Consider the following 22,474-nt stretch of genomic DNA (forward strand, 5'->3'; position numbering starts at 1 on the left):
CAATGTGAGAGTTAAAATAGCTCTCTTCACAGTCCATATGCACAAAGACAGTAGCAGACTTAATGCTGTAACACTACATCAAGAGCTTCCGTCTATTTATGCTGACTCTACTCTAAAAAGTACTGTAATTCCCCCACACTCTGAAGGTTAGGCCTATACTCCTCGGTTTATTGAAGAAATGGTGTTGCATTCAGTTTTCTTCAGAACATGTTTTGTCTGAATGTGCCCAAATTGCTTTGTATTGCCTTGTCATCATCAATTTACCTAGGATCTTACACAATTTGAGGACATTTTATTCCCAAATCGCAGGTGATTATGGAACAGGATGGATGATATTGGTGCTGTGCAGAGATCACTGCTATAAAACAAATGTTTTGTGCGTTTACATTGAGAATTATTTGTTACCTGCTTCACAATAATCCTTTTATACCGTCCTTCAATAATTACTCCCTTGTCAGCCTTTTCATTACCTCACCAAAAATTAATGTTTGGCAAAATGGTCAGAATTTACTCTTTTGAATTACTACAGCACAACTTTGGCTTTCTTCCAAATTGTCTAGTCCTCATCACGTATGTCAGGTCAAAGGACAAATCACTGCTTAGCAGTGGGATAGAAACTGTTTATCTCAACCTACAGATTTAAAATTACTTGTCCATGATAGATGCTGCCTACCAAGGGTGATGTTACCAGAAAGACTACAGAAATCCTAAGAATGAAGACCCTTACTTGGGCTGACTTATGCAGTTCTCTTGAAAACAAATGTCTGATCACTAAATGTGTTTCCTGGAGGAAGAACGGGGAGAATGGTTTAAGATACTAAGTATTTCTACTGTTTATTTAAAAGAAATGCAATTTTAAGAGAAACATACTTAACTATAAAAACTTTTCAACACCACTGAAATTTAATTTCTTACAAAATAGCAAGCAAAACCACCTCCAGGTAGAGTTTATTTCAGTTATTTTTGTTTGCTTGTTATTTTTTCTAAATGTAAACCAGACATCTATGTTTTAAAGAAGGCATAGAAACACAAGTGGATTAGATCACCAGGATTTCCACCAAACCTGTCTGAAGGCTTTATGTATTCTACAGCCATGCCCCTCAAAATATGCCACACAGAGAAATAAGAAATTGCTTACTGAAGTAATCCATCTGCTGGACCACCTGGGAGAACATCTGAAATGACTATCGACGTTTCACCATTTTCAAAATGAGGGTTATCTCTGCCACCGGAAACTGCAATCCCAAATCCTCGTTTTGAATCCTTCACAATGAAAACAAATACAACAAAACTCAATTCCATCCTTAGGAATTTTGATAGGGAGAAAGAAGAGTAACGTGAATGTTCCTGTGATGGCACTCTACCTAGATGTTATTTAAAATACGACAGTTGTGTGCAAAGAGTTGCAGAAATACACAGCACCTCTAGATTTAAAAAGGAATGGGCTTACAAATCCATGTAACAAGATGACATGCTGCTGTGTTCCAAAACCTCAGTCTACAACCTTGTGATGGTTAGTAATTAAGCAAAGGACTCACTAACTTAGCCTGCATTTTGTTCCACCATCCCATTGGTTATTCATACCAAATGTATTGTTAGATAAATCTAATTTGTTAGTGATGCTTGGGAAACTGGAACAGCTTTTTCAGGATCTCATCTTCATTATGATTGCTATCTAGTTTGTAATAACTACTTGTTCCTCGATCAATCAGAACAAGATCATAGCTGATTACAAAAAGCAAGCAGAGAACTTGTGAATTCACTGTAATTATCTTCTCTCACAACTATTTTAAATATGTAATTTATGTCAAACCTGTCATCATAGAAATAGCAGATCCATAAAAGACCTAAGATGGCATTCATAAAATCAGGGAAATAATAGGATGCAAAGGAAGCATGTCTGTAACACTAGACCTGAGAACTGTTAGCATAACTGAACTGCAGACAAGAAGGTATGCAAAAACCCCAGGAGTTCTGTTAAACACACAGGTTTAATTTCATCACCTATTTAACATACACCTCCTATCACTATAAAATACAAATTATGCTACATTTAAACAAAATGTTTTAACACAGTGACACAGCAGTACACCAAATTAAAGTGGTGCTTTTCCCCCAACTCACACTCAGCTTGTGTAGTTTATCACATGCCACCTCATGTTCCACTAACATCAATATTAAGTGGTTCTTTGAGGAGACAAAAAAAGCAATGTTGTTCTTTTTTTAAATAGCACTTCACTTGCTACACCTTCCATTTTACAGGAAGCAGTTTGATGCTTCAAGCCAAAACTATACAGAATTCAAAATAATGGTAAAATTCATTGGTAGTGGCTGATGTAGCAAGTCTAACAGCCCTTTGCCATTTCAGTAGTATAAACCTGTCTCTGAGGCATAAAAGTAATGCTCATTTACACAATATTCAAGATCTGAAAAGTCGGAAATTAGAGGAACTAAGGTTTGCTTCTGCAGTGTTTCTCCTGTCTACCTCTGTAACCTGAAAAGCAATCCCTTCTCAACAATTCAGCACATAAACCAGGCTGTGTAGGAGAGCTCGCTATTCTACCTTAGGTCATCACGTTGAGTTCATTGCAGAACATGTAAAATAACATAAGCAGTGCAGTACAGGCTGCTCACTGAACCCAGATCATCAGAACAGCTGGGATGACCACCACTGACACCAGTACACACATCCTGTACCATGATGTGGCAGCTGAGCCATCAGAGAACTCAGAAACAGGCAGTCTACTTTCTTTAACTCAAAAGGAATCTATGTAATGAGATACTTCTTCTGTTCTTAGAAGAACTGTTAAAAGTGACATCAGTCCATGTATTTTGGAAATTTTGATGACAGTAATTTTCCACTATGTTCTGCACTGGTAAATATTAAAGTATAAAAAACAATCAAATCAGTGGAATCACATTCAGTGATTATTATAAAGCTTGGACATTAACCACAACTGCTTGACAGAACCATCTGCTTTGTTTTTAAGGTTAATCAAAGATGAATTTAGCTATGTGACTGGCATGTGGTATACTATATTGTCATTAGAAAGACCAAACAGTAGCAAATATAGCACTTAAACTGTTAATTTAATTTACTGTTAACATTAATGAGTCATGCTATTGTATAAATAACCAGCAATTAAATTGTAAAATTAAAAACATAACTGATTTAGACAACAAATTAATCATATTCTAGACTCAGATATGCTAACAACATCTATCATGAAACATATTTAGACTAAACCAGTACTCGAGTATTTGGAAACTAAAAATATAACAGGCACTCACCTTTTGTAAGGTCACAGTGTACTGTTCCCATATCAGCTCTTCCATGCCTGGGGCCTGTTGCACACAGAAACCAATTAGTAAAACACAAAGCATACAACTATCTAAATTAAAATGTGAAATACTGCATTAAAACACAGGTATAAAAATAGTAAGTGTATTCTAATAATTTGGTAGTTAGTATGAAATGCATATATTTCAATTAATGATGATTTTTCTTTAAAAATGCAAAAAATATTAATAGGTCCAGGGTGGTAAAATCTGTTCACATTTCAGTGATTTAACAGCTCATTGAGATTTTCTGGAAAAATCTCATTCAGCAAAAGCATTTCATTTGGATCACACTAACATTATATAGCTCTGATTCAAATAACACATGAAATATTTAAGTACGACCTCTCCATTCCAGTATGCAGTAAGATTAGCAACTGAAACTGAGATTTTCAAAACAAACTAGCCTTCAGACATTTTGCTCCTTGTTCATGTTGATTTAACAAATTTGTCTACAACAAATTATGTAAATGAGTATTTAGATTTCCCTCAATAAATTAGATTTTACAGGAAAACAGTGTATCATTATATACCACTGGTATATCCATTTCTGTGACACTTCTCAAACTTTTTTTTTTTTTTTCCTTTTCCATTTTTTCCAGTTAAAACTGATCCTGAACTGATCAGTTTGTCTTACATGATATAACCTGAAATCTTTCCAGCATCACAGCTTAAAATATAGCACAGAATAATCGCCCAGCTGTGATGCATCATATTGTACATAGCCAGACCCCTCAGTGCCTGCCTTGTTAAACAAGATAAATGAGCCACGGTATTTGATGCAATGTAATAATTTCAAAATGTAAATCATGCATTGCAGAAGAAAAATCCAGGCATTGTATGAGTACCTGCACACACATACTCAAGCCGTAGGTTTATTTGTTTCTACTGCTAAATGTGGTCTTTCTTGGGAAGCTAAGAGTTTGCTCAGAAAACTGAAGTTCAAACAGAAGCTCAGTTTTGACTCAAGATCTTTTTAAAGGCATTAAAGGGATTACTGGCAACTAAACTCCAAAACAATAGACAGAGAAGTGATACAAGAAGGGTATGACTGTACTTTAAAGCATCCCCCATATTTCCAGAATAAAAGTCTTCTGGCAGCACACAACTCTTTAGCAAGCTATGGATGCTGCTTCTTGAATTCAAAAAAACCCATGATGTATTCTTCTGGTGGATTCTGAGCACCTCAAAGAGGAACTAGACTTCCATTGCACGTTCACTGTATTGAAAAAGAAACTTAAAACGTTAAGTCCTGCTCAGAGTTCCTGAGGGAACACACAAAACATTCAGCAGCATTCTTACCATGCGGGGCCACGGAAGAATGACACGCCGAGACGGGTTCAATGTGGGTGATAGAGCATCAATATATGTGTGTTTATTGGTCCAGGGTACATATATTTATACAGACAACACTAATTATTATGCCTACTAGTAACTAGCTGATTGGCTTAAGCTCTAAAGGTCGTATTCGCACGGTCCACCCACTTGCAGTTAGCTAACAGCACAAGCTTCTCATAACACTAAGTTTCTCAGGCCAGTATTCCTAATTCTTCTTAACCTGTTTTCGACACACCACGGTACACAGGGCTGAAGCGTCCTTGACATTCCTCATGTATCAGCGCTGCAAGCAGCTGCAGGCAAACCCTAGTGAGTCCCAGCATCAGTGAGGCAGCATCAGCCCCTAGAACAGGCTCTGATCGTACAATTGCTCGGTGGGCTCAGGACCCTTGTCTCTGAGCCATTCTCCAGCATTACCATGAATTTTACAACACTGAACAGTGTTAAGTTTCCACTGTTCCCCCAGAAAATGAACAGTGCTTTCCAGTTTCTAGAACCATTTGGGTCTAATTAAAAAATTCATTTGAAATAGCTGGAGGAGTGGATGGCTAATATTGAAAATAATACAAGTATTTCTAAATTTCTACTCATCTAGATCAGACAAGAATGAATGCCGTTTATAAGTTAGTATTAAAACACATATGTCTTGGGTCAGTGAATTACTCTGCTGAAGCACATGGTAAAATTATTTTCTCTGATATTCCCATTTAACCAGGTGACATGTCTATCCCTTCAACTAGACACGGAACTGTCTTACTACATATATTCCCTTACACAGAGAACCTTCCATAACTAAAACATTTCTCCTTAACTAAGTGTTCTTCTGAGCTGCTGTGATGCTGCAGTAAATAGAAGTGACTAAACTTGCTTGTCTGGCATGTACGAAAATGTGTAAACAGTTTATCCACTACTGACCTTTGGCTACACCATCACTATCCTGCTTTTCTAGATGATATTTTTAAGATCTGTAGAAAAACAGTCTGTGCTAAAGAAGGGCATCAGTGTAATTTAAATTCCAGTTGACTTTACTGAAGAAAGTTTTAGAAATGTAAGACAGTATCAAATGATGGGTAAAATCTGAAGGACAAGAAGATGGGTTCAAATTTTGTAGAAGCAGGGGAGATGGAAAAGTCTTTTCCATCCTTCTCACTGTATAAAAGCCTCAAGAACTTACATGTGTAACAAGAACATCACTTAAATTTAGTTTGCACTGTACGCAGCTCTTACCAATTACCTCTCAGCCTAGAATAACGAGTCCAGCTCTGTGCAGACAAGATAGCAAGGCAGGCAGGATGCAATCGAGGAGCACTTACTATCCGTTGGGACAGAGAGCAGCATAGTCGCCCTATTCTTCCAGAAACTCTTAATACCAGCTCTTTCAATACACTACACCCTAAAGGAAGCCCTGCTTATTCAGTACAACACTGCAGAAAAACAGCTGCGGAAAGCACAGTAAAGATATTGGGGATGTATTTATGGGTACGAAACAGGTAAGCTTACAGGAATTTCCTTCCAGAAAACCAGGCCTCCTATGAGAAGTGGCACAAGTAAATCTTCATGCACAATTGGAGAGATGTGTTGTGTACTAACTCAAAGCACGGTAAACTAACAGGGATAAGTTTATTTTGCTCTGACAAATAAGTCTCCTGGTATCTGGTCATAAAAATAAGTAATAGGAATGGAAGAGAAACTACTGGCTACAGACACTACAACTAAGGTCTTGTAAGATGTTTGGCTTATAGCATCATCTCATCTGTGCCTAGAAAAAGTTCCTCATAGTATCAGTGACTGTCTCAGGTATTTTCTGTGTAAATTTTGAGGGTTTATTTTTAACTTGATACTGTTACAGAGCATTAAATAAAAGCTAAGTAATTCACTCATAAATTCACAAGTATTTGTTAAAGTAATATATTTTTAGAAACTGCTCCTTGGGAAATTGTCTCCTATTTGCTGTATGAAAAGTACACTATGTGCTTGCAAAGCTGATTTTGTGCAACATAATTACCAAGACAACAGGACTAGTTCTGCCATAGTGATAAAGCTATGCAGCCATTGTAACACAGTTCAGAGAACTAAATGGTCACCTTGGAAGTCCATAAGGCACAAAACACATCTGCAGTCTCTCAAATCTCTAAGCAATAATCTCTTTAACATTGTAAAACATACTGCTGCTTGCCATTGCCACGATGCTAAACCATACTGACAGATTAATGGAGAAGACTGAAGGGGAGGGAGAGACTATAAATGTAAATCACCAGTTGAGGACTTGGTCAAAACTAAGATTGAAGTCCCAAACCACAATTGCAGAATTGCTGTATTTCATATCTAATAGTATGACTCTCCTCTGAATGCATCAAGCGATGGGTTACAAAAAGTCTCCATCACTTTGCCAATTTCTTCTTGCTTCATCTGTAAGGAAACACAAAGGGATCCTGAGCAGCCTGTGCATCCCTTTATAGCATGGCAATTTCACTGCAAGATTCCACACCAAAACAATGGAGAAAGGCAGGCAAAATGATTAAGAACCCCACCTCCAATTACTAACAGTAACTGTTTTGCAAGTCTACCCAGGTTTCACACAGATAGCAGGCTACCTGCAGTAAATGCAAATTACTGTATTTAGCTAGTCTAAATTCATTAATAACTGAAGTCAGACCATTTCTAATTAGAACACTGTAGTCACGATTTGCTTAAATCTGCCTAATGCTCATATACCAAAATGACAGGTGCTTTCTGCATAACCAAAATAGACTGCTTAACAGAATCTCTGGCAGGAAACTAGTCAAAGTGCTAAAATCATATGCGTGCTGTGAACAGGCAGCTGTTAAAACTCTCACTGACAGTCATCAGAGATTTATGCAATTTCTTGCTACTAAGAGACCACCAAAGACAATTTTATTCACACTGAAAGAAGAACAAAACCAGAAGACCTGCCACAACAGTTATCTGGCTATAAAAGTGAGTTGGAAAGGGGAGGGATATACAGGGCGGGGGGAGTGAGGGGAGGAGAAAGAAAATACTTGGAGCAAAATGTAACAAAAAGCAACTCACGTGCCCTTTCAAAATCCCCAACTTTTTGACCGCATGTGACCACATTCTCTGCAGAGTTTGAGCTGTCTTCATTGTTGCAGGATATAATCTGTGAGTGGGCGCCGTACATCCCTGTCTTTTCATCTGTTTCCACCACTAAACACGGTTATATAATTCTAATACAATAGTGGCCTACATACTCGAACAAATCCTGCCGTCAGTTTCACACAGAAACACATCAAAACCACAGTAGCAAAATCTACAAGGAATTCAACTAACTCTCACTTTAAGAGATCCCAGGAAAAAGCAGTACTGTAATCTTATGGGGTTTTTTTCAAAAAAAAATAAGTCTCCAAACCAGATCAATATGTAGCAAGTCACTTTTCTTCCAAGCACATAGCATATATGTGTCCACCAGGAACCTACCTGAAACTTTAAGGGAAAAAAGGCTCAAGAAGCACAGTGTAGTTTAATTAAAGATTCATATTCTGACTCTAATATTTTATAGTAAAAATTACCACTTGACTCCATTTTATTGAGTAATGCTGTGACTTAGTAGCCTCTATCAAGTCTTAACAATTTAACTGCTGAATCCAGTAAGTCCTTATGCTACAATAACTGTATACATCAACTGCATGTGTGAAATTACACATAAACACTTACACAAATGTGGATTTGGCCCCAACAAGCAAAGAGCCGTAAATAAGACACTTCCTCTGCATACAAACATTTAGTAAGATATTTTTAAGAATGATAAGCTAATCATACAGCCAAACATATGACTTTATTGGGAAACAGGTCAAGCTATCACTTCCATCTATGCCACACGAATGCTGTGAAATTTAAGCCTTAAGTGAACTTTTCCCCTAGACTTTATGTAAGTTTCACAGGCAGTGAACAGGTAAGAACACGTGCTAAGTTCAGTACACAATGCTAACCAAAACCTCCACCCGTAGATTGCATTTTTCATTACTGGAACAATTTCAACTGCTGAAGAGTAAGAATTCAGACAGCAGTGGAAAATGGGGAGGTTTTCCCTTTTTTTTTTTTTGTTTTGTTGTTGTTGTTTCAGGTTTTTTTTGTTTTGTTTTTTTGTGGGTGTGTATTTTTGGTTTGGTCTGGGTTTTTTTTTGTTTGTTTGTTTGTTTTTTTTTTTTGTGTGTGTTTTTTTTTTGTTTTGTTTTTTTTGTTTTTTTTTTTTTTTTCCATTTAAAATCAAGACTAAATTCAACATCCTGTGTTTCAACTGTGACCCCAGTTTTGCACCAGTCAGCAGAACCTTCATCCTAGGTTGAGGATGCACCTCCAGCGCTGAACTGTCGATGGTGATCACTGTTCAGCCTGCACCGAGGGAGGTCCAGGAGAAGTGCACTGACACCGGCCTCTGACTGGGGCTTCCCACTTCCAGAGCACATGTGTGGAAGTAAGTAGTTTAAGACTGTCATTAGAGTCCGGTGAAAATAGTTTAGAACCTCCATCAACATTTCTACAGAAAAAACAGACTCACATTCACAGCTTCCAAAACTGCCTTTCAAATTTATTTATTTATTTTTAGAAAACCAGCAGGAAGCAGAAACAAATGTAAGGATGCAATTGCGACCTTTCTTGCCCAGTTTTAGCTCTGCTGCTTTCTTCCTCCTTTCCCTGACAAAGCTTCAACAGCACTCCAAATAGAGAAATATCACTAAAAAAAGACTGTTATGACATGGAGAACAGAAACGATGAAACACTCCACAAGCTATAGTAATGTAACAGCAAGGACTCTTCTTCCTTGATTTTGAACTGTCTTTTCTATAAAGGAAAATAAGAAAGACTCCACCAAAATTTAAAAGGAACCTGAAAAGAAATTTAAAATAAATAATCAGGAAGTCTAGGAATGTTACTGCAAATCTTCTTGCACAGTGAGAACAGGAGCTGTGAAGGGACTGATGAGTTAACAAAAAGGTGAAGACTTATGCATTTGAATATTTCATTATGGAGAAAAGTAATTTATCCAGGACAGGAATTCCTCTATTCAATTTTTTAAAGCGAGATGGACAGAAAAAATGTTTTGTTTTGGTTTTTTTAAACTAACAAAGAAACACTGAGCCAGACACTGTCTTTTGACCTTACCTGCATGTTTTTGTCATACAAAGGGTAAAGGAAACTAAAGCCTAACTTCATCCCCAGCACAAGATTACAGATGCAATTATAAGCCTTCCACACTTCACACCTATTTGAAATCTATTATCCACAGACATTTAAAACTGAAACTCATTTTGAAAGCAAGCTCAACTTCAATGGGACACACACACCTTGGTTCTATGAGTCTATCCAGATAGTAAAATGTGAATCGTGGGGAAAAAGAAATTGAAAACTAAGCATGATGATCAGTTCTGTAAACTGGGACTGTGAAAAGAAAAGCAGAGCCCCCAGAGAACAACAGAGCAACCTCAGAATGTCACAGCAAAGCCATACAGCAGAGAGCAGCTTCTCTCCACTCACGCAGGTGAAGAAAGAGCTTCCTTACCTTGGCATGGTCCCCACAGCAGAAAAGCTAACTAGAAGTCTTACACCTTAGCACTGTTTTGACCTCTTCCTCTCTAGCCAACAGAGAAAAAGGGTGTTTCTTCACACATAATCTAGACAAAGCAAGCAGAAGGGAAACCCAAAATGGTTGTCTTGGCTTCAGTATGGAAGTGACACAAAAAAAGAGGTCCTTCTCCAACTCCCACCCTGCCCCCTTCATCTGCTACCATGGACTTACGCATAAAAACTATTAAAGCTGAGTCCAGGTTTTCCCTAAAGACAGACTCCTATACTGAAGACAATCAATAACTTCAATGTTAATTGAAAGTCATCCACCAGTAAAGGATGGGAACAAAGGCTCTCACAGCCACTGATACAAGCAGCCAAGTGGAGGGATTCCAGAGCTGCATCAAGATGTTGGCAGCATACCTGGTCTCAAAGACCAGCTACATTAGCAGAGGATTCAGAAACTGCCCTCACATGTCACCTGCCTGCATAAAGGCAATTATGACAGATAAGTTGGATGGCCCTAGATTTATAGGCATTAACAAACTACTCAAGAGGTACAGGACCTTCACCAGGTCTCTCCCCTACAGTAAAGAAGGATGCTACTGCCACTTGGAAGTAAGAAGGCACCAACTGAACTTTTAATGAAGTAACTGCATACGGTGTTGCAGATCTTTGATTAGGATCTAGAAGAATGAGAAAACTATTTACTCATGTATCTTTTACAATACAGCCAATATCTCACAAAAAAAGAAGGTACGTCGTTTTCTATCAATAAATACTCTAAATCAGAGAAGCATTTCCTAATTTTTGTGTAGGCTACTGCACCAATATAGCAACCCCCATAAAAGCAACAGATCATCCTGATGAATCAGGTTCCAGAATGATGAATGGTTCAGATGAAAGGAAGAGAAGTGAGGGGAAAAAAAAAAGATTTGAAAAAGATATCCACTAGCATTAATATGCAATTGCTCTTCAACGAGACAGAAACTTTTTTTTTTAACACATAAAGAACAACTTCATGTTAAGAGGGCATCCGTTCTACTTCCACATTTGAGTAAAATCAAGATGGTTGTTAACATCAAGACAGTTATATTAACAAGATGCAAGAAGTTTAAAAAAAAAAGTCACATACTATACAAGCAAATATACCTCTGCACTGGAAGACAACTTCTGAAGGGAAAAAAAAATCATGTATTAATTGGGAGCAGAGCTGAGCCTGGGAAGAAGGGAGGGGTGGAGGGAAGGTCTTCTCTAGATGTGGCAGTGCTCCTCACTGTCCTACTCTGTTAATTGTTGTTGTTAGTGTCTGTAATAAATGTATGGGTTTTTTCTTCCCCTAATGAGTCTGCCTTTTTCCTGTGACCATAATGAGTGATCTGCCTCGCCCGGTCCTATCTCGGATCCCAAACCTGGCTTATTTGTCCCTTCTCATCGCTGGGAGAGAAGGGAGGAGTGAGTGGCTGTGTGGTGCTCAGTTGCCCTCTGAGCTCAAACCACAACAAAGTTACACTATTCACTTGCTGTCATTTGTAAATTCTGTCTACAACAGCACTGACAAATAGTACATAAGTACAACATGATGATTACAGGCATTCAAAGACCAATCTCTACTCAGGCAGTTTTATGAAGACTTTTAAAACCATCAAATGAGAACTGTTTACCAGACAATAGTTATATATTTTTTTACTTCATTTAGGAACAGTTTTAATTCAGCATGACAGCAACACCCACAGTCATTACCTGACACTGTGCTCCGCACTATTTCACTATGAATTTTGCCTCCAGTTAGCAAAACTACTTAAAAAAGTCCTAGTGCCAAAATTGTCAGCTGCAGAGCCAAGAGCATAATTCAGGCTTCTCAACTTCAAGTCAAGTAGCCTATCCACTGAAACATGTTGTGCAAGGAGGCAGAAGACCAACACCCCTTTTCACCTCTGGCAACGCAGGTTTCTCTTCCCAAACACACATCTACCTCTTAGGCTGGATACAGTTTCACAGGATAGGAAATAAACAACAACTTCCTTTTGACCCTAACAATTTCCACACTCTTCCTGCTCATTTACATGCACCCCCTTGACTTGCTCCATAAATTCTGCTGTTTGTCTCTTCAAAGTAAGCCAAAACAGCTTCCTAAAACATGAAAAAGCTGCTCATCTTTTCCCTGGCTTGACAAGGAACAGTTGAATACCAGGAGATGAAGCAGAAGGAGTGTTACAAGTCTGCACCCAAGATTAACTCAGTCATAAGATGAAGAGTCACCATCAAGAACGTACCAAGGTAGGAAAGCTGGATTTTATTAAAGGGACAGATTAAATATATAATCATAGAATCATTTAGACTGGAAAAGACAATTAAGGTCATCGAATCCCATGATAAACCTAGCACTGCCAAGTGCCAAGGTGCAAAGTCCACCACTACAGCACATCCCGAAGTGCCACACCTACTCATCTTAAACATCTCCAGGGACGGTCACTCAACCACTTCCCTGGGTGGTAGGTTCCAATGCTTGACAACCCCTTAGGTGAGGAAATTTTTCCTAAAATCCAATCTAAGCCTCCCCCGGCGCAACTCGAGGCCGTTTCCTCCCATCCTGTCGCTTGGTACTTGGCATTACAGACGGACACCCACCTCGCTACAACCTCCTTTCGGGTAGCGGTAGCGGGCAATGCGGCCTCCCCCGAGCCTCCTTGTCCCCACACCAAACCCCGCCAGCTCCCTCAGCCACTCCTCACGGGGCTTGTGCTCTAGACCCTTGGCCAGCTGCGATGCCCTTCTCTGGGCGCGCTCCAGCACCTCAGTGTCCTCCTTGTAGCGCGGGGCCCAAGGCCGAACACGGCACTCGAGGTGCGGCCTCGCCAGCGCCGAGTACGGGGGGACGGTCACTCCCCTGCTCCTGCTGGCCACGCTGTTTCTGATACCAGCCAGGGCGCTACTGGCCTTCTCGGCCACCTGGGCACACTGCCGGCTTGTACTCGGCCGGCTGTTGACCGGCACCCCCGGGTCCTTTTCCGCCGGGCAGCTTTCCAACCGTTCCCCCCCAAGCCTGCAGCGTTGTGTGGGGTTGTGACCCACATGCTGGAAGCGGCGCTGAGCCGTGTTGAACCTCAGACCATCGGCGTCACCCGTCAACCCAGCCTGTCCAAATCCCCCTGCAGAGCCTTCCTTCCCTCAAGCAGATCGACACTCCCACACAGCCTGGTGTCGTCTGCAAACTTACTGGGGGTGCGCCCGATCCCTTCATCCAGATCATTGGTAACAATATTTATCAGAACTGGCCCCAGTGCTGAGCACTGGGGAACACCACTCGTGACTGGCTGCCAACCGGATTTAACTCCATTCACCACAACTCTTTGGGAACGGCCATCTGGCCAGGAGCAGGGAAATAAAAGCAACACAGAAAAACCTTTTAATGGAAAAGACAGGAAAATCAAAGTTCCTGAATGGCTTTAAGGGTACTGAAAACTATGAGAGAATATATTCTTTCCTGCTTTTTAATCCATCTTTGATAAAACACCAGATTACTACTCTCATGCATATACTTTACTCTAGCATATCCTGATAGCCATTAACAGGTCATGTATCTCACCTGTTTGCCCATATTCTAGAAGACACATTTATGAAGGCTTTGCAGATATTAATGTAATAGCAGGATATATTCTGATATATATTAAAAAATATTAATAAAAGATATTTTATATACATATATACACACACTAAGTATATCCGCCTCTGTAGCATAAATGAATAGAAAGCCATCCTGCTGCTTCTTCTACCTCATGCTGCACCAGGAGTTGGATTTCCACTTCTTACTGAATTTGCTGGGCATTTAGAAGTCTCAAGCAGGCCAGCGAAACAAGTAGGAGATCTCATATTCCAGAAGAAACCCACCAAGTTTTTGACAAATTGTTTTTGCACAACACAGACAATCCATGCAAGCCAACAAAACTCAGAAGCCGAGATTCAAGAAGTAAAACTCACAACTAACCCAGAGACACAGACACTAGGTGGTGCCGCGATGCCGCAACTGAGGCACACACTGCTTCCCTGACCCAGAAAGCAGATTGTCAATACAGAGATTCTTTCCAGTTTTAGAAATACAACTTCGGGCTATTGCTTCAGCGCACAGCATGCTATTATTGCTCTGAGGAGCAATCACTCAATATTACACAATATCTTAATTTATTTATTCCTCAAACAGGTTGGCATTTGAGTGATTTTCATAAATATAATTTGTATGTTAAAAAATTCTGAGAAAGGACTAACATCTTGTTAGGCCAAAACCCTATTTCAAAACTTCCCTTTCAAACTAAAAATGACAGAAAATGTGAAGTTAAAACAAGGTGCTAGGTGTTTTTTGTTTTGTTTCTTTATTCTCAAGCACATATCCTATCATAGGTCAGACAGAGAGTTTTGTAGTGTTTTTTTTTTTTTTTTTCTTTTTTGTTTGTTTGTTTGTTTTTTAATTCCAGCTTTATTAAGTGCCTTTCCACCACAATTATTTCAAGAATTAATTGCATTGTTTATACTAAGGAAATAAGCATATTCACCAAGCAGTTTTATGTTCTGAAAACAGAGAAACATCTGGTACTCCAAAGATAAACCATGCATATTACTCATCAGTCACACCAAGACACCATGGAAACGGGTAGCTGAAAAATTCTAAAGGAGATTTTGAACCAATACTACATGCCAGTTGCACCTAAAATTAGAAATGCTACATTTTAGCACTTACAATGAAAAGGAGAATTATAGTTACATTTTTGGAGTGAAGCTTTTTCTTTCAGGCTTCTTTTAACATGAAGATAAGAAGTCTACACTTTCAAGAAGTACCATGAAGTCCTTTAAGGTCCTGATTTTGCTGACATAAAGACAATTTCTCATTACAACACAGAAGTCAAGCAACACATACACACACTGGAATTTTCTAAAATTCATTCCCTTGTATTTCACATTACTGTGATCTCTGCCAGTAAAAGCAGTGGTTAATCATTTCAAACCCAGAAATTACTTAGGATGGTCCGGTGCCTTTTTAAAACTATGATGCTTATTGAACAACTAGGTGTTTTACAACCACGTGTTCCCTTTCTAACCATTGGAAGGGGGTAAATGCAAAAGAAGCCATCTGAACTGCTTTGATGGTAAGTTACCAGGAGCAGGACCTCATTTGCCATTATCTGGGGCAGGGAAGGTGGAATGGTGAGAAAGGCAAAAAGTTGTATTTACCCAGCAGAGTGTAACAGATTCAGAACATAAAACTCAACATCAATTTACAACCTTTGCATGCTATACAAATTAAAAATATACATGCAAAATTTCTAAACTCTTCTGGGACGAGGTGAAAGACACAAGCAGAGTAGGTTACTCTTGTTACAGCTGAATTCTACTGAGCTGAGATGCATACATATGCATCATCAAAAACCAGTACAATATCCCATTACAAACTAAACAAAAGCCTATTTAAGATAGGGAGGGGAAAAAAAAAAAAAAAGAAAAAAACCAACCCACTGTATCCAAAATACAGCTGCAAGATACACAGGCCTTACCTACTGAAAACCTAAAACTCTTAAAAACAAAGCTTAGATCTATTTCAGGAGCAAGTTCCCTTCACTGTCTTTTGCCCAACAACAGTTCCATCATTACCCTGGCAATATTACACTGCATCTCTTCCAGTGCTTCCCCCAACAGGAGGAAACCAACTGTTCAAAATTGGTAAGGGAACAGTTTCAACTGAAATACAAAATTGCCATTTTGAAGAAGAAAACAGATCCCACTACACCCAACCCTTTCCCATCCTCTCACCCCCCACACCACCCCCAATATTTTAAATTATTTTATTTTTCAGAAAACAATTTCTGCCTCTTGAGAAATAACATTCTGGGAACTAACATTTTTTTCATCAAAGTTTTCTTCCTTTTCACACATCGCTTCACAGAGGAAAGCCAGAAGCTGTTTTTCCCCAGTGTTCTTTCTGGGACATGCAGCACCAGCCCAGCAGAGGAGCCCTGAAAATGCTAATTTATTCTCCCATAGGTGTTGAAGAGATTCTTAAGAAAAGAACAAACCTCATTCCTTGGGGCATAGCACATGCCCAATCTCACAATAAAGCAGATTTCCCCACCACCCCTTTTTCAAAAACACAGCAAGGCTTCAGGAGATAAAAACCTGGAAGCCAAGCAATTTCAGTTGGAAGTTCAAAATGAAACAAAATGAAAAGGTAAGAGGCTGACAGATCAATTATACTTGTGTATGTGGCATATGCATATACACACTGGAAAGTGAAGAGAGTTCATTTGTTGTTTTTTTTTTTTTCCTGAAGTTTTCCTAGACTTTCACTTTTGTCATGCAGATTAAGATGTCAGTAAGCTTTTCTGGATACACTGCAAGAAGTTAATACTACTGAAGGGACACTAAACTTTCAGTTCACCTAATCAACACCAGCTTTAAAGGCTATCTTTGACTTAAGTCCATGCACTTTAACTAAAACCTAACACATTTCTTTCCAGTCACACTGTTTCTGTACCTTCTGCTCTTTAAGATGCCTTTGAAAATGAAGTCTAAGAATCAAAGTGCTCAAACAGTGTGTGCATAAGGCAAGTTCGAGAGGACCCCTTTTAGCTTGGCATTATGAAGAAAATGTTTGTTCTGATGTACTTGCAGTATCAGGATTTGACGGGGAGGTAAATTAAACTCACTAGGTATGCATAATCAATGTCATTATGCTAGATAAACTAACAAGACCAAATTAAGTTGTGAAAAAATGTAAGTACAGCTGCCATTCCTTAAGTGTCTTATTTCAGAATCAGTTATTCTCTGCAGACAAAGCATAGCTTTTACTCTTGTTAACATCTTAAAATAAAAGACTGAAAGAAAAAAAACAAAGTACCATGGGCGTTACATGGTCCAAAGCACTTACTACAAATTTATTCAACTTCAGTGAAACACCTTCTCTATTGCTACTGTTTTTGAATGCTTCAGCTTCCTGCATCCATATTCAAAATGGCAAATCAAGCAGTAGAAGCGACCAACTCTAGCATCAAGCAACTACTGGTGAGAAACTGCATTTCTGTTATTCCATAGTTCTTACAGACTCTCTGATTGCATAAACTTTGTTATTCAACAACTACAGCTCTGGAATCTGAGAAAAACAAGCTGGGTACCTGCCTACTGTTTCCTGTAACTGTTTTTTTAAAGGCCAGTTCATTGCTGGGATACAATCCAATCAAGTCAGCATTTATATTTAATCATCCACTCATAATGCAAGACAATTCAAACAATGGTACAATTGTTATTTTCTGAGCTTAGTCCCAAACCAAACCAGATTTTCTTTCCCTGCTAAGGTTTCTAGTATCCCTTGTTCTAACTCTATTAATATAAGAATGATATGCCATATTCTTGGAAGCATTTTACTTTTGTTCCAGCATTCCTGAGGCAGTAAGATTCCATAATGTTACATTAGCTTTCTTTTCTTGGCTGAAGGAAATAAACCTGAATATGTTTCTGTATAATGCATACATTTTAATGGCACATTTGACCACATATAAGACTAAAACCCCATAAAATTCACACAATACAATGCATTTCATACAACTGTCAATGCCATATCACAAACCTCACAAAACATAAAAGTCAAACAGAAGGTCTCTGATACACAAGTTAGATAAATAAAAGCTTCAAATGCATTTAAATGTCCATAACAGTAAAAACCTAACTCAAATTCCTGTTAGAAAAACGTTTAACATTAACAATTCAAAAGATACCGAATCTCTATAAAGAGATTTGCTGCTTTGAACTTAAAGTCTTATGTTCAGCCTCATTCAGATATATGCCACAACAAACAGCTTGATTTGTCAGACAACTCTTAGCTGTTTTCTAGACACACTAGCCATAACCCTCCACATTCCTCTCCTTCTACCACCTGCCTTCAAGGTCTTAAGCAAGTCCTCTCCCTCTCAAGATGCCAGAACAGCCTACTCAGTCATGTCAGAAAGCATTGCTGAAGTTCACTCCTAAGCTTTAAGGTGTCTTGCACATACCTAAAATGAAAGCAAAATCTGTTGCAGAAGGGAGTTCAGTTAATTTTCTGTCATCCATACAGCGTGATGCACGCGTGCAAATGTGGTGATTGCATTTGAAGGGTTTAGGTCCATAAGTCTTATACTGATACTCCTCCCAGTACATCTGAAAGAACAGGAAACAAGCAAACACCAGAAAAAAAAAAAAAAATCACCAAGCCCCCCCCCCCCCCCCCCAACATCTCAATTACCATGAGATATTGTATTAAGCCAGCTGCACCTGCTTCATTAAAACACATTCAGAATTCCTTTGCTCACAGCAAAGTTTCCTCCTCAGGGCCTCCAAAGGAGTATAATTGGTTCTTCAAACAATAAAACTAAGTGTAAACGCTCCCCACAGCCCCAGATTTTTCTGGAACAGTGTCACCAGCAACCTATCATCCAATATAAGGTTTTGTTATACCAAAACTCACCACATACCTGATAACACTGATAATACAATTTTGATGTAGGAAAACAACAGAAGGGCAGATTAGAATGGTAAAATTGAAGTATTTTCCATTCCTTCTCCTCGATCCTTTTGCAATGTATGATGTGAAGCTGAAGTATACCATGCAGTTATGTACTAGCACATGACTTTGCTAACATCAGTATATGTTGTTATAAAGAACATTTCAAACACTCCCCAAGTTATGTAGAAATTATTCCAACCAACAGTGTTAATGACACCAGTCAACCAATAACCAGTAAATCAACACAAACGGTGGTAGAGGGGTGAAGTCAGCTGCCCTTTTTCTTTAGTATCAAGATAGTAACTTTCAGTTTGCTGACTCATTCCCAAAGCACCAATCCGAATTTATTTGCAGCCATTCTTGCTTCGCTTGAAAGGATGCCAGCAGAACGAACAATTTCAAACTAGAACCCCCGATGCAATCTTTCTACGAAGTCAACATTTCACATGCATGTAATGTCAATGTAAGGAACTTCAAGCTTCACTTCAACCAGTAAATGAAACAAAACTGACACATCCCTGTGAAATAGTGCTGTTTCCCCTGAACTGCAAACTGAAGTACACAAAGAATAAGCTGACCAGAACAAGATCAGCGAGTGACAGAACAAATTCTATTCCTCCTTTTGCAACTGTTAGCTACCTTCATAAAACACATAAAGCTTTGAAAAGAACTGGGAAAGAAAATAAAGAGAATCCTTTTGCATATGTGGCTAAGAGGAAATTAAACATCTCAGAATCATTAAGACTTATAAATGCTTTCATTAAGTTACCACCCAGAGCAAAACACACTTTGGTAGCAACTGAAAATTCATTCTCAACTGAGATTCAGAACAGAAAGTTTTCTTCTTGTGGTCTAAGCCACATAAAAGAGCATTATATGCTTCAGGGACCTTCTGACACACAAAGCAGAAGCTAACCGTGATGAAGTGTTCTGCTTTTTTCCCATATGAAAGAAAAAGTACCTGCCCACAGACAAACAAGCTTTACAAAAAGGTAAGAAAATTTTTATCCCTTTTCAAATCATTGTGATCCAAGCAATTTAGTCCATCCTTATTGCTGCAGAAGACAATTAGGAATGTATCTACTGGCTTCTACAAGGTAAAGCAGGAAAAGAAAGCTTGGAAAAGAATGGAAGATGAAGTCAGATTATTACATCTGGCAGAGAGTTAACAGATGAAATTTAATGAATTAAATTCTATAGTTTAACACTATAGCAACATTAAAATTATTAAGGCATCATAATAAAAAAACACACAGAAAATGACAAAACACACCCAAGGCATCCCCATATGCTAGACTATAAATTACACGTATTTCACATATACCAAAGTGATCTCAAAGACGATGTACCAGCAGGATTTTGGTACAGGGCTTTTCATATTTACCAACAGCTTCACAAGTGCATCCGAGGCACATGTCTGAAGATCTCAGCACCTTCTTCTCCCATCTTAGCCTATCCTTAAACCTTCTAGGTGCACTGGGCACTACACACAAATAGATAGGGAAGCGTAATTGCCAAAGGGTAACTGAGTTTGTAGCAGCTATTGGAAATGCCAGCAGGCATCCATCTGCAAGCAACACTATGCCTTCAGAAGTCTGACCGCAGGGTTTCTGCAACCTGACCTACTGTAACACATCATACTAAAACAAAGCACATTCGGGTATGTCAGCAACTGAAAGGGAGTCCCTGCCAAGGTACTGGGTCATTAACAACACCCCTATTTTGACACTAAACTGTAAGACTTTCAGGAAACTAAGTGCTAGAAAATAAAAATTTACAGCTAAACTGTGGTCATTATGTAGTCCGAAGACAAAACAATGCCAGTACAATTCTACACAGAAACAGAAGCTCTGATGGCATCATCTAAAGAGCATGCACAGACATGCTACTAATCAGCTATGCTACTGTCACTTCAACTGTGTTAAAAATGTATTAACTATATGAATAGAATAACCAAAACCACTGACCACTTTTTATTTCTAGAATAAAAATTACTTAGGAAAACACAGTAATTAAAAATGTAAGTTGTTTTTCATCCTGTTCTGCAACTCTTCAAAAAGCTTCTGAAACACTGACTGAACAGAAGAATCCTCAGCCCTGGCCACTAATAGAAACCCATATCATCCAGCAGATTTTTGCAGTGCTGGAACATAGAAAGAAGAGCAATCAGTGCCAAGCACTGACCCTGGCAGCAAGCTCTGAGTTCAGTCAAAGGACAACAATTTGCCTCTCACAGCTTTGTTTGTGGAGCCTGGAATGACAGTCTAGCTGGACATCCTGCATTCTCTCCAAAAAGCTCATACTGACTAAGAATCATAAGGAATGACCGTCCCAAGTGCTTTCCCATCACAGAATAGGAATGCATGTGCAAGGGAAAGATATGGCAGGTCGAGGACATATATTATTAAGTAACAAATAAATAAATAATGGATAGGTGTATAATTTCTTGTAGCTGTATAAGGAAGCCGTTAGATCACAGCTGGCTTTTTTTTTTTGTGAGATTTTTTTCTTTTTTGATATTGTGTATTTGTAACAAGAATTGTTTATCCAAAATTCAGTTGTGAAGCACTAATTTTGTTGTTTATTGTTAATCAGATCTAGAGACTCCATCAGCTGAGTAGGTAAAAAGATATTGCTCTCTGATTATTTAATAGGGAACAAGAAAACACCCAGAAAGATGTTGACCATCATCTGCCTGCTTAGTTAACTGCTACCACTGTAGGGCTTGAAGGAGCATTTTAATCTTTATTCTATTTTTAAGCTACTAGATTGAGATGCCTGGAGGGTTCATGAACACATCCTTCCTGCTGTTTAGTAAGTTAGATGAAGCTTTATTCTTACATAGCATCAAGAATAATTGCATGTATATATTAGTTTCCACTGTACATTCCAGCTAAGATGCGTTCAGAAACGTAATTCTGCCTTAAGGCTAGTATTTGCAGTACATGTCTGCAAATGTACCAGCACAGATCACAAAACTCTTGGCAAAAGCTTCATTTTGATGGTAAGAAATACATTCCAAATAAGTTTTTAAAATACAAAGTGATTTTAAGTTCATCTGCAATTTTAACATAGTCATGAATTACACCATACTATTTGTCTCATAAATTATATACAGTTCGGGTCATTCAAAAAAGAGATTCCTGCAGCATCAGCAATGTCAGCTTCCTAAGAAAATACCGCAATTTACCACTTTCTGTTACACAGAGGACTCAAAAAATGTTTCCAATGCCAGATGGATCCTCATTTGTCTTATAGTTCTAACAATCACAAGCTGAGAAAAACAGAATTCCTAGTGTAACCATAAATTTTATATTGTTTGCATAGCTTAAGAAAAATAAAGAGGAAACCAGAAATCATAGCTGTAGAATCTCTCCAGATTATTTTTCTGTCTTCTAAAAAACAGTGAACGAACTGTTTGTTGCCTTTATAAAAGAAACAGAATTGTGGCCTAATTAATAACTGTAATATATGGAATATAACCATTGCAGTAGTCACACTGACAATTTGTCCCTACTTCAGTATGCATAAGAAACATGAGCTTTCTCAGTCTCAAACAATAGGCAGGAGGAAAGATCAGCCAAAATTCCCTTTTTGCTGACAGAGAAGCTGCCACTGAACTCATAGCCAACACAGCCTACTTCCACACTGCATGGACTCGCAGCTGTGAAACAAAAAGAAGCTGTATCCAAACCATTTAATTCCTATTTCTTTAAATGAAAGGCA

The 22,474-nt window shown here is 38.5% G+C and overlaps 1 protein-coding gene across 6 annotated transcripts in view; it reads right to left on the minus strand.

Annotated features, from left to right (window-relative positions):
• TJP2 (tight junction protein 2) overlaps nucleotides 1-22,474 on the minus strand; it is a 70,203-nt gene that overhangs the window by 24,241 nt on the left and 23,488 nt on the right. For 5 of the 6 annotated variants that reach the window (XM_042787675.1, XM_042787678.1, XM_042787677.1 and 2 more), the window contains 2 exons: nucleotides 3,292-3,345; nucleotides 1,139-1,263 (listed from right to left, as the gene is read on the minus strand). In XM_042787675.1, coding sequence (XP_042643609.1) covers nucleotides 1,139-1,263; nucleotides 3,292-3,336 — 170 coding nt within the window. In that variant the 5' untranslated portion in view covers nucleotides 3,337-3,345. Of the gene's footprint in view, nucleotides 1-1,138; nucleotides 1,264-3,291; nucleotides 3,346-7,728; nucleotides 8,802-22,474 lie in introns of those variants that run through there. The other variant, XM_032983851.2, reaches the window with a different exon arrangement.

This window comes from Tyto alba, unplaced genomic scaffold (assembly GCF_018691265.1).
Source record: "Tyto alba isolate M040663 unplaced genomic scaffold, T.alba_DEE_v4.0 Super-Scaffold_13, whole genome shotgun sequence".
In the NCBI taxonomy this organism is placed as follows: Eukaryota; Metazoa; Chordata; class Aves; order Strigiformes; family Tytonidae; genus Tyto; species Tyto alba.